Source organism: Cryptotermes secundus, unplaced genomic scaffold (genome assembly GCF_002891405.2).
Source record: "Cryptotermes secundus unplaced genomic scaffold, Csec_1.0 scaffold116, whole genome shotgun sequence".
In the NCBI taxonomy this organism is placed as follows: Eukaryota; Metazoa; Arthropoda; class Insecta; order Blattodea; family Kalotermitidae; genus Cryptotermes; species Cryptotermes secundus.
In genome coordinates, this window is record NW_019732857.1 from 1,457,767 (window position 1) to 1,472,596 (window position 14,830).

Consider the following 14,830-nt stretch of genomic DNA (forward strand, 5'->3'; position numbering starts at 1 on the left):
CTAATTAGAGTTTATTCTGGGAAACTAAATGAAATACTCATTTTTTTCAGTGAAATATTTAATTATTTGGACTAATTATGTTTATGCTAACGGCTCACTTACCTATAGAATATTAGATGTGCATTTGTTGTTTATAGATCATTATTCCAAACTGAGACATTACCCAGTGTCGGGAAATATGTTCAAATAAGTAAGATTTGAGGTTTTCACGGAGGTGACTATGAAGAATGCCGTCTTCTGGGATGTGGCGTCTTGTAAATCTTGTGTGAACCGATATTTCGGAGGAACTCCTCAATCTTCAGTGTAGAAGAATTCTCGAGCTAGGAACCCGTGTGAGCAGGTGGCTGCAGTCTGCGATATATTCCTCCGAAACGTCGGTTTACACAAGATCTACACAGCGCCACATCCCAGATTATGGTATTCTTCATATGCAAATAAATTGACCAAAATGAAACAGTTATTGAACACGTACGATGAAATTCTTTCTTCCAGAAACAAATAATCAAGTGATGCCAGTACTGCGACGGTCAGCATTTGTTCCCTCAGCCCACAGCTCTCTCAGTTTCAGGGCGTGCATCAAGTGGCCTACTGCAGTTCTGTCACGACTCTCACGGTACATAGTGCAATAACGCCACATGCAATCTCTAGTTTCAGTGAATATCGCAGAAACCCCAAAATCTACTCATAAGCATAGTGAGAACATAGGCCCCTTCATTTAAACACAGAGCTCCAATATTATGTCTCGAAAGGGTATACTGTTTTTCCCTACTTTTCATTTATCTGCTGTTTCTGTTAGTGGAATGGTGTCCCTGTGTTAACCGATTTCTCGATTATGCTGTGTTCTCAGCCTCATTCAGGCCACATAAGCAAGGCTGAGCGTCGCCGTCTCAATTGTCGTCGCTGTCATCATCATCATCATCATCATTGTCATATCCATCGTCATCATCATCATCATCATCATCATCTCCGTCGTCATCATCACCATTATCATCATCGCCATGGTCATCTCCATCATCATCATCATCATCATCGCCATGGTCATCTCCATCATCATCATTATCATCATCGCCATGGTCATCTCCATCGTCATCATCATCATAATCATCATCGTCATGGTCATCTCCATCGTCGTCGTCTTCGTCATCATCAGCATCATTATCATCATCATCGCTGTGGTCATCTTCATCGTCATCATCGTCATCGTCGTCGTCGTCTTCGTCATCATCGACGTCATCATCATCACCATGGTCATCTCCATCGTCATCATCATCATAATCATCGCCATGGTCATATCCATCGTCATCATCATCATTGTCGTCGTTGTCTTCGTCATCATCATCATCATCGTCGTCGTCGTCGTCGTCGTCTTCGTCGTCATCGACGTCATCATCATTATCATCATCGCCATGGTCATCTCCATCGTCACCATCATCATCCTGTCATTCCGTCGTATGTTCATCAGTTCCGGTCTCAGGTCCAAGTTAGTCTGCTTAACGTCAGTGCCCCCTGTTCCTACGTCTGTATTTCAGTCAGTTTGGAGAGTCTGCCCCTACGCACTCTGTCAAATAGCAAACCAATTGATTCTTGTACTCCAGAATGTTGGTCGGCTTGGATGCAGTCGTTCGTTCATTCGTCCAAAATGTCGCGGTTCCATTTGAATTATTTCTCCATACACTTTACCTTTTGATGGCTGTCTTTTGAATTTCATCTCCGTAATTGTGATTATGGATTTGTCTTTAATCTTCAATGCCAAGAACACGTACTTATTAGTTACTTCGCAACTGCATGGAATCCTATGTTGAGCTATGGCCTCGATGGTAACGTGACTATGATGAAAGCCACAAAAGACAGTCGTCGTCCATTTTATTAAGCTTTCCCCCTATTTTCCACGGTAAACTTTGTTTTTTTTTTAGATCCAGATTCGATTTCGAGACTTCTCGAATACAAAATGGAAGCACTATTATTTTTTTTATTGCTAGTGGGGTGGGACTAAGTCCCTTATACTGCGGCCAATTCTGACCTATTGTACTAGCACCAGATGATAGGTGAGGGTGATTGTGAAGCAGTTGGTGGAATGAAGATTGGCAGGGGAAACCGAAGTACTCGGAGAAAATCTGCCCCAGCGCCACTTTGTTCACCACAAATCCCACTTGACCAGATCCGGGATCGAACCCGGCCGCCGCGGTGGAAAGTGAGCTACTAAAGGCTTGAGCTATGACTCGGCCAATGGAAGCACTAACTACTAGACCGTGAGATGCAATTGACCAAATTTTACCACAGAGGACACTTATGTAAAATGGAGACCATTGTATAGAATCATGTAAATTTTTCTGATCCAATCCGTTGACTTGGATTGTAATGATATTCCACTTTCCATTTGTGTTCATGAAACTGGAGAAAGGCTCTAAACCCGGTGCTCTTCATAAACAGGTATAAGAATGAAAAAAACTGTTTCATTGCTGTGCTGTGAGAACACTCGCCAACGATTTGAAGCTGTTTTAACAACATGTATTAAAACTGACGTTTAAAAACCTACTTAATGATACTGGCATTCCTTTCGAGGAAGAAAATGAAAGTAGCTTCTAGGAACGGGTAATGAAATTACAGCGATTTTATGAACTTCTAAAATATTCAGTAGCGCTAATTGTGAAATACCTTCGAAACGTATTAAATTCGTCTTAAAATTTTAGGTTAAATCGAATTGAGTTGACACGTTTTTAATTTTAGTTTTATTGGCGAGACTGACTTTAATGTCAAACTCATTATGTTTTACGTGTGGAAAAGGTGTCTTCAGATAAAAACGAGAAGATTGTCATTTAAAACACTCTTAACATCCATTGTCATAGTTATTATAACGTGCTACAAAATACCTTAGTTAAGGCACATTTTGCAGCAGTTCCAGATGTATGTTAATTTGTTATTTTTTGTAATAAAATTTACTACAGAAAAATATTTAGAGTATTAAAATTTTATTGACAAAAAAAGTAACAGCTTTTTGCTTCAAAAGTCTAATATACAATAGGATATATAGAACACAAGCTAATCGAGAGGAAAATATGTCACGAAATGAAGCGTTTCCTCAGAGTTACTTCTGTAAATGCAAGTCATTCAGTTTCAGGTAGTTTCTTATGTGCAGAGTCATCCTCAGCACGGAATTGGTCATGTTTCAGAGGTAATCGAAAATCAAAGACTATTTCAATTAATAAGGAAGGGTTCCCATAATAGCTTAATTAGATAACAGTACAACAAGTACCGTACTTGAAAAGAGAAAAAAACTGTTAATGACATTTAACCATTAGATTCTTTCACGCTTACGGCTTGCTCTTATCTCTTTATACACTTAATCTCTCACTCTAAGAGAAGAACATAGATTAAGAGTGTGATAAAACAAAGTGCTCAGGAGAACGTTTGAACATAAAGAAGCAATCAGAGAATGGAGAAAATGACATAATGACGATCTCCATAATCTGCACTTCTTTCGTAACATTGTTATGGAGATTAAGTAAAGGAGAATGAGACGGGTAGACCTAAGTACGTACTAGGAAATGAAATGCGTGCGGCATGTCTGTTGGACGACCACAAGGGATAAGCGGGAATAAGTGTGGGAACAATGTGAATGTTGAGATTGGATTCAACTTGCATTGGTTGGTGTAATAGCGAATATTCCTAAATAAGGCAAGAAACTTCAAGTTCTATAAAAAAAGTGGATTAAGTGTTAAACAAAATAAGTCGAATATATCGTAATATAAAATTTTGCAGTTTCGTTTTCTTGGGGCTGATATTTGTATCTAAGTGATTAGATTTATTTACTTGAATGAAAAGTAAGTGGTTTAAACTCGTGAATATTGAAGAGATACTCAGTTCAATCGTATGAGTATTTATTAATCACAATGTCATTATCACTTCTGGTCATTGAATTATTTAGTTCAGTTTTGATCCGAGACCTGTGCAGACAGTAACAAGAGGCAAACTACCAAATGGAAATAGGAAAGAAAATCCCAAACTCGGAAAAATGACAGAATACTGACATAGCACACTCTCATATATTGAAACGAAAGCTACACAATTTACAATGACAAATATAGTATTGAGATGAACATCAAATCNACCTGCCATTAAATCCAATAACAACTTATATTTTAATTTTATTTTTAAACTACAAGGCAGTATCTCTATTAATCGAAAGTGACAATTCCAAAAAAAATGAGTCATCTTTGGAGAAGTACATGAGAAGAAAACCTGGAGAAGACTACACAGTAGTCGAAGCGTTTGTTATTAACTAATTAATTCGATATCCGTGATGGTAGGTGCTTTGTTGGCTCATTAACAAATGATAACAGAACTTGGCAATGTCACGACGGACAAATAGCGCCAATGGAAGCAAACAAGGCAGGACGTTGTAATGCAGATTTATGAGAAGGAAAAGTAAATTTAAGATCTTTCAAGTAATACAACGGTCCTGTTTTATAATATCTGTAACAGGTCTCAATAAGCCCAAACGAAAATAATATATGTACGTGTATATACACGTATTCGGGGCACACAGTAGCGTAGTTGTTGAGACACTATGCTACCAGCCGGGAGATCGCGGGAACGAATCCCGATGAGGTGGATTTTTTTTTCAATTTACCGAATCCTTACAGCCGCACTATGGCCTGGGGTCGACCCAGCCTCTAACAGAAGTGAGTACCAGGAATATTCTTGAGGGTAAAGGGCGGCCGGGGTGTAAGGCTGACAACCTTACCCTCATCTGTGAGCAGATTGTCTAGAAAATGCGAGAACCTCAATATCTCACAACCCTATAGGCCTCTACGGCCTGCTACAGGGTTCGCTTTACTTTACGTTTTACTTTACATTTATAAATTCTGACCACAGACGCTGATGACAGGAATATTAGGAAAATTTTTGTTTTGTTTTTGTTTTTTGGATGCTCATGCCCTCAAGTACCATCTCAAAGAATGTTCAGGTTTCGATTGATAGCTCAGTCAGTATAACGACGGGGTACGGGTTTGATGGCCAGGGGCTCTTTCCCCCGTCAGTGCTTGAAGCTGACCGTTCACTTCCGTCTATGACAGAGATCAACAATGATGGAGCTATGCCTCCACTCCTCCATAAGTCTTCTTGGCATATTGCTTATTTAATTAAACATAGGAACAATTTTAACTTAGCTATATATCGAATATGATTCCTAAAACTTTGTAGACTCTTTAATTTGTGCACAACATGATTCCTGATTTTAGTTGCAGAATTGAATTCGGAAAATATTCGGAATCAATCCGTTATTGTTCTAGATTATAAATTTATATAACCCGAATGAAGTAGTTAATAAATATCCTAGCCAATATAAACTCGCGAGAATTTAATGTCTGTCTGCAACGTAACTTAACATAACTGAACATATATACTTTTCATTTATTATAAACGGCCTTGAAGCTATTTCTGCAGGTTTCAGTGTTGTAAGGCAATAATAGCTGCACTCTTTAATTTTCTTAGCGAGCTTTCAAAGTCATGAAATTGGCCACCAAAGATGAGAACACAATAGCAGTTTGGATAGATTATCTATCAACTGGTTAGTAAAAAAATGTATTCGTGACCTGTCTTGAAAAGATACGTAAGTGCGTTTATTTCTTGGTGTGTTGTTATTGATGGCCTATATTCTCCTTCCCTTGAGAATAAAGCTACAAAAGCTGGCAGATATGCTTCTAACAAATGACTGCATTACAAACAAGGAAGTGTCTTGGGGATAAACGAAAGTTCACATGGCTAATTGAAACATTCCTCATCAGTAGCTGTTGAACGAAGTACATTTCAGAAGCTTTTTCTCTGTTCACACAATGGAAAGAACACATCTATGTATCATACCTTCATTCTGATGTCATTGTCTCACACATAAAATTTAAGATACATGAGATTTGAGTTTCCGACCTGCATATAAATACAATATTGATTTTCCTGATTAATGTGGGATGGCTCCAAGTTATACCTGTCGCTTGTATCTGCTGGTTTCTTGCTTGACTTCCTATTCCAATCTGAAAATGGAGGCGACATAGTCCTCCGAAACTCCCGAATTATACAGCGTTATAACACAGATGAACGAAAGATAGAGGGGCGGATAGAAGTGACCAGAAGACGAGGAAGAAGACGTAAGAAGATGCTGGATGACCTTGGGGACAGAAGAGGATATTTTCATTTGGAGGAGAACGCTCTACATCGCATCAAGTGGAGGAATTGTTTTGGAAGAGACTGTGGACCTCTCGTCTTGACAGATTACTGATGAATGAATAATACAGAAGACTGTACTGTTTACAGTTAAGAATCTAAATCCAAAATAATTTATCTGCAAACTAAAATAGCTGCATGTACTTTTACATTTGACAATGTAAATATAGATAAAGGTCGCCCCATAACTCAAGTGGTTAGTCGCTGGCTTCCCACCGCGGCGGCCTGGGTTTGAGCCCGTGTCTGGTCAAGAGGGATTTGTGGTGTACAAAGTGGAGCTGGGGTAGATTTTCTCCGAGAATTTCGGTTTCCCCTGCCAATTTTTTTCCACCAAATTCTCCATCATCATAATCACTCGAGGTAGGTACAATAGACCAATCAGTGGCCGACCTGCCGAGTGGACTAAGCTGGACTCCACCCCCCCCCACTATGCGAATTAAAAAAAAATATAGATATTGTAGTGTAATACAATAATAAAAAATACATGTTCGTAGCATTTGAGTAAAAGCAGAAACAGAATTCTGGTCTTAAAACAGAATTATGTGTTCCTGCCTATCTTTCTTCAAGTGTCATTAGGAAAAAATTGGGCAGGACCTGTAGCGCCCATGCGGTGGACTATAAATGAATATGAAAATTTTTCGTGAAAATCTGAAGGGAACAGAGTTAGATTGGAAGCTTCTGTGTAGATGGTGGATAATACTGAGACTGATGTTACAGAATTGAGGTGTGTCTCTGATCACTTTCTTCAAGATAAAGTCCAGAGGTTGAATTTTTGAACGTGGATATACATCTTCAGGGCTAAAAAAGCAGGTAATTTATTGGTCTGCTGAGGGGTTATCGGCTTCACAAGCAGAACTGTGCTTCCTGGCGACAGAATTATGTTCCTGTGATTCAAAATGTGTGGCATTCGAATATGTCTAATAGATAATCTATTTAACTATAAGCCCATTAGTTCAAGAAAGTCGTGCAATAGAACCTGTGTTTGTACCTCGTGGTACACCCATTTAACTGAAGAAAATATATGAAGTTCCAAAATTTTTACTTCACACATACACACTTTAAAATAAAATGCAAGTATATTGTTTTTGTTATGTACTATTGCTTCAAGTTTAACAGAATCGGCGTAATTTCAGATAGGCCATCGTGGTCCACTGATAGTTATAAATGTGATTTCTTCTCTTGGGCACACCAGGGAATTATTTTAAAAAATTGATATGCACCTCCTAACTGAAGATTATAAAATTAATTCAGTAAATAAGCTTAAGAATGCGGAAATAGTTGCCTTCCCTTCCCTCGGAATACAGAAATATAAGAAATATATTACACGATTTTATGAGGTATTATTTAATAAGTACTGTGGGCCTATCGAATTACTATTGATATATCATAGCTTACGCTGACTAATACCTATCTGTGAACTACATATATTTACCATAAATATTTTATGACAGAATTTGTTATGATAACGATGCATATGTAGAAGGGTTCTGTGTCTCACATTATATGGCCTATTAAAAGACAAACACGTTACAACAAAGAGATTAAAATATAATTCCATATATTTATGGGCTACCTTTGATAAAATAGCAAAACACTTTCCACACCAATGAACACCTAACACCATGAAGCCGGTTCCTTCCTGAGAAGCCACAAGTCCTCAGCTAGCCCCCCCCCCCAAATGCCCCACATGTTGCGGAACGTAGGTGCTCATTACGTGTTCACACGAACCAGCCACTTTGTCTTATTCTGAGTCTTCAACTTCACATTATACGTATTTTAAATAAATTTCAACATTTCTTCTCAGGTAATCTGTACCATCCAGCAAAATATTGTATTTATCATTTTCTACCAGCTTAGTACATGTCTCACTCACCTCATGGTCCTGAACTTGCTCCACTTTTGTTGAAAATTATAAATTATCAACCTTCTCTTTGTGTAATTTTTTCATTTCAACCAGAAACCATTTACAGGGGCGATTCTTCCCTCAGATTATCAAATATCATGTTATACACTTGCTCGACTTCTAGTCAAGGAAGAAACTTTTTCCAGCAAGAACTCGTGCCACAACCGCACGAGTTTCCATGGCAGCTGTGAATAACTTGTTTCCTAACCATGTTATCTCCAGATATGCGGACATCTTATGGTCAACCAGGTCACCTGATTTTTCCACATGTGATTTTTTCTCTGAAGGTATCTAAAATCCCAAGTTTTCAAAGCTCCAGCACCCCACACAGTTCAGGAGTTGAAATATCAAATTCGGGAAGAATTTTAACAAATTCCGGTAGAGATGCTGCAAAGAGTAATGAGCGACTTTAGGAAGAGACTTAGCGAGTGCCTACAGCGGAATGGTGTTCATTTGTCGGATGTTATTTTTGGGAAAGATACTTCCGTTTTCAGTGAGTTAATTGAGAAAACCAAATTCTTTTATGTTTACACTGTATTCATATATGTTAGAACGAAGTAAATGAAACAGTTTAATGTTCATAAAATTCTTAAAATCGCCCGATTCATTGACGCAACTTGTATAACATGATGAGTCGATAGCAACAATTCTACAGCCCTCATCCGTGTGTGTTCCATGTACAATTATGTGTTCAGTTAATCTTGAAAATATGAGTAGTGGGTCCAGCTGAAGATGAACACATTCACGAGAGTTCTGTGTTATAAGATATAAAGCCATATAGTCCATTGAAAATTAACCGACATTTCAAGGCAATATGCTGCTTCCTTTTCAGGGTCGAAAATGAAGCAAGCAAGAAACGAGCAAGAAGCAGGAAGCAAGCTTATTTCTTCGTGGATTTTTGTTTGGCCAGTTCTTCGAACCTTAAGATTGAAGTATATATTCGTCCGAAACAAAGATTGATTTTTAACGGACTAACGGCCTTATATCCCACAAGCTACGGTTGTGAGATCCTCAAATCCTAAATACCGTACATTAAATTTTATGGGTAACTGAAATAATACATTGCAAGCTATAATTTTAAGGTATTACAAATAATTTCTAACAATTGAAATCAAAATTCTGAAACAAATATTCCGAATTTCAAAAGACTGCATAAATATGGTAACTACATGATTACTACAGTTCTCCTGCTACCGCTGTGTTACAGTAACTTTCAGATGTGAGGTGGTCGACACCTTTCTTGAAGACTTCCTTTACTAATTATATTTGTCAGAAAGACTAGAGTTTCATCATTTCTGTTCCTGTGGCCACGAACCTTAGACATGACAGCTCTTCAAATAAAATTACATATGGACGGCTAAGTACTTCTTGTTAATTCGTCCTCTGGAGCATCCAACTCTGTCTAGGTGAGGTGTGAGCAATTGTATATGCTACGAAATCGAATGGAATTCTTTCGGAGTGACCCTGGCAGAGGCCCTTAGGATGAGTACTTCAAATCGGTTAAATACACCAGGTATTCGTGTTTTTGAACACACACTACGTAGGTAGATCCACAGCAAGAAATCACATATAGTTTAATGTCAGGCCATATTATGCATCTGCAGGTAGTCGACTGCGCCTCATCTTTGAGGCCCCAGCTCAGTTCCAGAATACTTCACATGAAATTTATATCAGACATTTTTTCTAATAGTTTTTTTTCGTTTTCCTTGCTAATTATCATTCGGCTAGTTTTCCACGCGTATCTGTCACCTGAGGCTGGAAGAAGAGGCCCATTTGAGACCGCAGTACCAAGAGACTCAAGCCTCATTCCACTTCTAAAATAAATGTAGAAGTATTAACACTAATTGTAATTTATCTTTACTCGATATCTTGAAATTTGGTATGATTGGTAATGTTATAAACTGAACGTAATGCAGAGTGAGCCCCAGCCGACTTCCTGGTACCAAGGTCTGTGTGCAGCGTACTAAAGCAGTAAATACACCTACTTAAATATGTACAAGTAACAGTAAAAGTATTTTTCAGTGAAAAGTTTCGCTTTTTCGATTATGGTATATTCTATATTTATTATATTACAAATAAAATAGAAAGTTTGTGCCATAATTACTGAAACAATGTTGTGGATGGGACTGAATTTCTCCTTGGACAGAATCCCACCAGCGGACCATGAGGAAGGGTTTTTTTTTTCCCTTGGCACTACAGCCCCATTGGGCCTAGGCCTACCTCCATGAACTTCTCCGTTCACTTCGGTTTTTCTAGATCTTACACATTCGGTAGGACTCCTTGGGCGGGTGCTCATCTCGTCTCAAACGCACGCACATAAACTAAACATCCATGCCCTGAGTGGGATTCGAACCCACGATCCCGGTTTCCAAGCGAGCGAAGACAGTACATGCCTTAGACCGCTCGGCTGCCGTGACCGGCCTGGGGAAGGGTTGACTGTATTATAAACCGTATTGAATTTTCAATTTCTTAATAATCTATAATCTTCTTGTAATTTTAAGACGATCCTTCCACAGCGTTAGCTATAAGTTAAGGAGTGAATAAAGTTCACAAATGCTTGATACTCTTCGGGTTTAAATGCTTTCTCACTTTGAACGACTCCATTTGAAGGCGCTAGAGTGAGAGATGCTATTATTCCACCAGAGGTGTATCCAATAGTGAGGTAGGCACTGAAAGTAAGGGGACTTCTGCATCTTATTGTACTACTGTTCTTCTTGTCCTCAGGGCTTAGGAGACTGAATGCTTGTACTCTTGTCGAAATTATCTTTCCAGCGTTTTCTTAGCTTTGTTATTAATTTTCTACCCATGGTTAATAATTCCGCAACTTCTTTGTTCGCATGTTTTTTTTAATATCTTCCTGTAGACACATATACAGTATGACTCTACCATTAAACAAAGCTGGTGTAGACCATATTCCGAGATGAAAATCTATTTACTCGAAAGCACAGACAACAAATAATCATACACATTCTAAGGTAGAAGACATGAAGTGGGAAAAGACATATTGCGTTTGGATGTGAAATGCTACGACACAGAATAAGGTCCCTGTAGCAACATTTCAGGCTTAGAGTTTCGAAACATGGAGTTCTTCAAACACAACGCCGAAACATATAATTCTTATTTAAAATTAGGGACCATACGAGCATTATTTAAAATTTCCGATCACAGTGGCCGCTTTGTCTAAGGCATGAACTGTCTCCGCCCGCTCAGACACTGGGGTCGTGAGTTCGAAACCCATTCGAGGCATGGATATTTGTCTCTGTTTATTCTGTGTTGGTCTTGTCTTGTGTAGGTATTGAACTTGGTGCAGGCTAATCCCTCACCCAAGGAGTCCTACCGACTGTGTATATGATTAAGAAACTGTAAAACGGAAGCTAAAAAGCGTCAGAAAATATTATTATTATTATTATTTAAAATTTCTTGACATCCTTATTATTAAGAGATATGTTTCATGACACCATTGATACCTGGAGTCAAAGCCTGCGAATAACAGTCGATTCTTGTCTCTCTGTTTGTCTTCCAGATGATCTTTTTAATTCTGCTGCATGTACATGGTCAGAACGTTCTGAATCACATTGATTGAGATGCAAATCTCAGTATATTATTAGACATATTGGTCAATTAGGGTTACACAACGGTTTAAATATGCCGCATACTTGTCATTGATATTAGACTAGGTCACGGTAGCCGAGCGGTCTAAGGCATGCACTGTCTTCGCTCGCTCTCAAGCCGAGATCATGTGTTTGAATCCCTCTCAGAGCACGGATGTTTAGTGTTTGTGTGTGTGTGTGTGTGCATGCGCGCACGTTTTTCTGTGTTTGTGTACAGGTAGAGGCCTTGCGACGAGGTGATCACTAGCCCAAGAAGTCCTACCGAATGTCTAAGATATTGTAAACCGAAGTGAAACGGAGAGTTTTATGGAGGTAAGCCAAGACCCAAATTTGGGCTGTAGCGCCAAAAGGAAAAAACTGAAAATTAAACATTTTTGAACTGTAACAAATTTACCGATTACCCAGTGTCTAGTATGGGAAATTTAGCAGTCAGTTATTTTCATGTAACAAATTTGCTAATTACTCATTATATAGTAATAATCAGTAACTCTCGTGGAAGTCTTTGGTAAAAATGAACAGTTCTCTCATTTAGCTTCCGTTCTTCCTATGACTTGGCCATTTAGGGGAGGGGTAAGTAATAGAAGACTTTCCGGCCTTATCCGGTCCTTAATTTTTCTTGATTTCTCTTTATACTTGCGTTATAAATATTTAATTATCGTGAGATTAAAATAAACTTTTGAATACTCTTTTTTCTTTATGGGTTTAAACTCATATTAATCGCATTTTCTTAATTGTCTTTAGATTACGTATATTTTATCGCAGACATAAACTCGCAGTTTTACGACGATAAAAATATATGACCCTCAGAGCCTATATGAGTTGGTGGAAAAACTTGGCGATAAAAATGAATGTTCACCCCTGATTTAAAATATACAAAATGCACAGGGATTTGATAGAGTTCAAAAAGTGTTTCTGTCTGTATGTGTCTCATCAAGACGTGACTGAGCGACGGAACTTTGGGACGGACAGAAAGAAACGAACACTTAAGTCGGTGGCTGGATAGAATTGCTAATTGTGTGGTTATATTAATTAAAAGTCAATACAAACACATTATTACGGAATTTCACATGAAATATTAATGTTGTAGCTCTCTGCCATTCCTGTCGCACAAAGGAACAATTGTATGACCAGTTTAATCCAAATCTGTTTATTTTTTAGAAATGCTTATTAGGGCGTTATTCTGTATCTACACTGTTCTAATATAGCCCTATTTCTGAGATGTAGTTTTCCTGTCTCACGCTCTACATGACAGCAGATTTAGCACGTCCTTATTCCTATTGTGCATAAATCAGCTTCATTATCCTATAACAGAATCAGAGAGAGTTTGTCTTTATTTAAAATCTTTTCATTGTATTCACGCAGCAGGTTATGTCTCAGATTAAATTGATAGAACATTTGTCCTTATAATAAAATTTGTTGCAACACTGAAACCCGACGTGGTGTGATTGAGTATACTTTTATTTGCATTTATTATTTATTATTTTCTAAGGTGGAATGTAGAATGATTTGTGAACTGCAAATTAGAAAGGATATATAAAAGAAGGATTTTACGGCCAAATTTAAGCTTCGATCCCCGCATTTCCGTGGAGCGAGTAGGAAAACCAAAGATATATGGATGACAACCAAGGTCACCGAAAATAACAGTGGATACTTTGGGATTTCTAAATTAGTTCTTTGCTGTGTACGTCTCTGTACATATTATGTTGTTGGTAATTTATTGCACGTATAAAACTGTCATTTAAACCGCAAGGGAGATTTACAGGCTTTAATTATCTTCATGTGTTTCAGAGTTTATTTTTTTAATTCATGGTTTTGTAAGAGACCGCCTCTGTGGTTTAGTGGTCAGAGTTCCTGGCTACAGATCCAGAGGTCCTGGTTCGATTTCCGACCCTACCATATTTTCTGAGAAGTAGTGGGTCTAGAGCGGGGTCGTCTCAGCCTCGTAAAGATAATTGAGGAGCTATTTCAAGGAAATAGCCGCTTCGGTCTAGAAAACCGAGATTAACCCCCGTGGGGATCCGTTACGCTGACCACGTGACACCCTTTATCCGCAAAAGTTGGTATTAACTTCGCCGACAAGCGGCGGTCGCTCTGTCGGTATAGTTCGCTTGCGGACATAAACATTTAGGTTGATTTTTTCGTTTCTTTTGTGTTCTTCATCTTATGGTAGTTTCTTAATCATTTGAAATAAAATGTTCATCTAAACAGTATTTACAATTACTGTTCCTATCTCAGGGACCACATTGCCTATGCACTATAAAGACCAATCAATACTTTATATATATAAAATGAATATATATGTTCGCTATTTATTTTTAAAACGATGTTAGCCGATGCAAATATTTCGCCTACAGATTGCAGATTTTAATCTTAAAGAAGATGATATATTACCAAATGTGATTTTAAGGGTTTAACTGAAAAGCCGTTATATATTGCTAACTTAGAGTGACGAAGATGTCTGTTACTAACAAAGTTAACTAAGAAGAAGGTATATAGAAACGCCTCGACATAAAGCGGCTTAGGAGTGAAATTGATATTTATTTCATTTTCGAGTCCCTGCAGTGGCTACAATACATACTTGTACCTACGTACTGTAGCAAGGGATGTTCATCGATAAAATTTTATACTGCAATTAAACTATTTCACGCAAAGTTTTAGCGATATAAAACATATAATTTTATTGGAGGGGGGGGGGGGGTACCATCAGAGCCGCGATGTAAAACGTCATACTTTTGAACTAGGAAATAACAAGAACATTAAATTCCTTTACTGGTCTCCATATTAGAGAAGTGTAGGATTTCAATCTACACCACTTCAGCAGGACCAGGATCGGGTCTATAAATAGGCTTCTGCTGTCATTGAGCAATAAAGGCCTTATTGTTTGAAGACCTGTCTTTTCCCCATTTTGTAGGCCGAAATAATTTCGAAGAAAGACTCAAACAAATGTCAGTTCGCTTGAGGCCTGTATTTTGTATTACTCATCAGTGACATGTACGGTGATAAGATGTTAAGGATGAAGAATGCCGTCTTCTGGGATGTGGTGCGGTGTAGATCTTGTGTGAACCGACGTTTCGGATGAACATATCTCCTTCATCTT

General features: G+C 38.2%; 2 protein-coding genes across 3 annotated transcripts in view; one reads left to right on the forward strand and one right to left on the reverse strand.

Moving 5' to 3' along the window:
• Positions 1-14,830, forward strand: part of LOC111867749 — a 143,507-nt gene that overhangs the window by 61,486 nt on the left and 67,191 nt on the right. The window lies entirely within an intron of this gene.
• LOC111867774 (prostatic spermine-binding protein-like) lies at positions 503-5,868 on the reverse strand. The gene is made up of 3 exons (XM_023857922.1): positions 5,863-5,868; positions 1,070-1,436; positions 503-678 (listed from the first exon to the last, which is right to left on the reverse strand). Exons 1-3 carry the CDS (start codon positions 5,866-5,868, stop codon positions 503-505), a joined length of 549 nt encoding a protein of 182 aa, XP_023713690.1.

Excerpts from the sequence above, each read along its gene's own strand:
- LOC111867774 (XM_023857922.1), bottom strand. Across the intron at positions 679-1,069 it reads TGACGATGGAGATGACCATG|ATTTTGGGGTTTCTGCGATA; the intron begins GCGATGATGATA and ends GCTTATGAGTAG.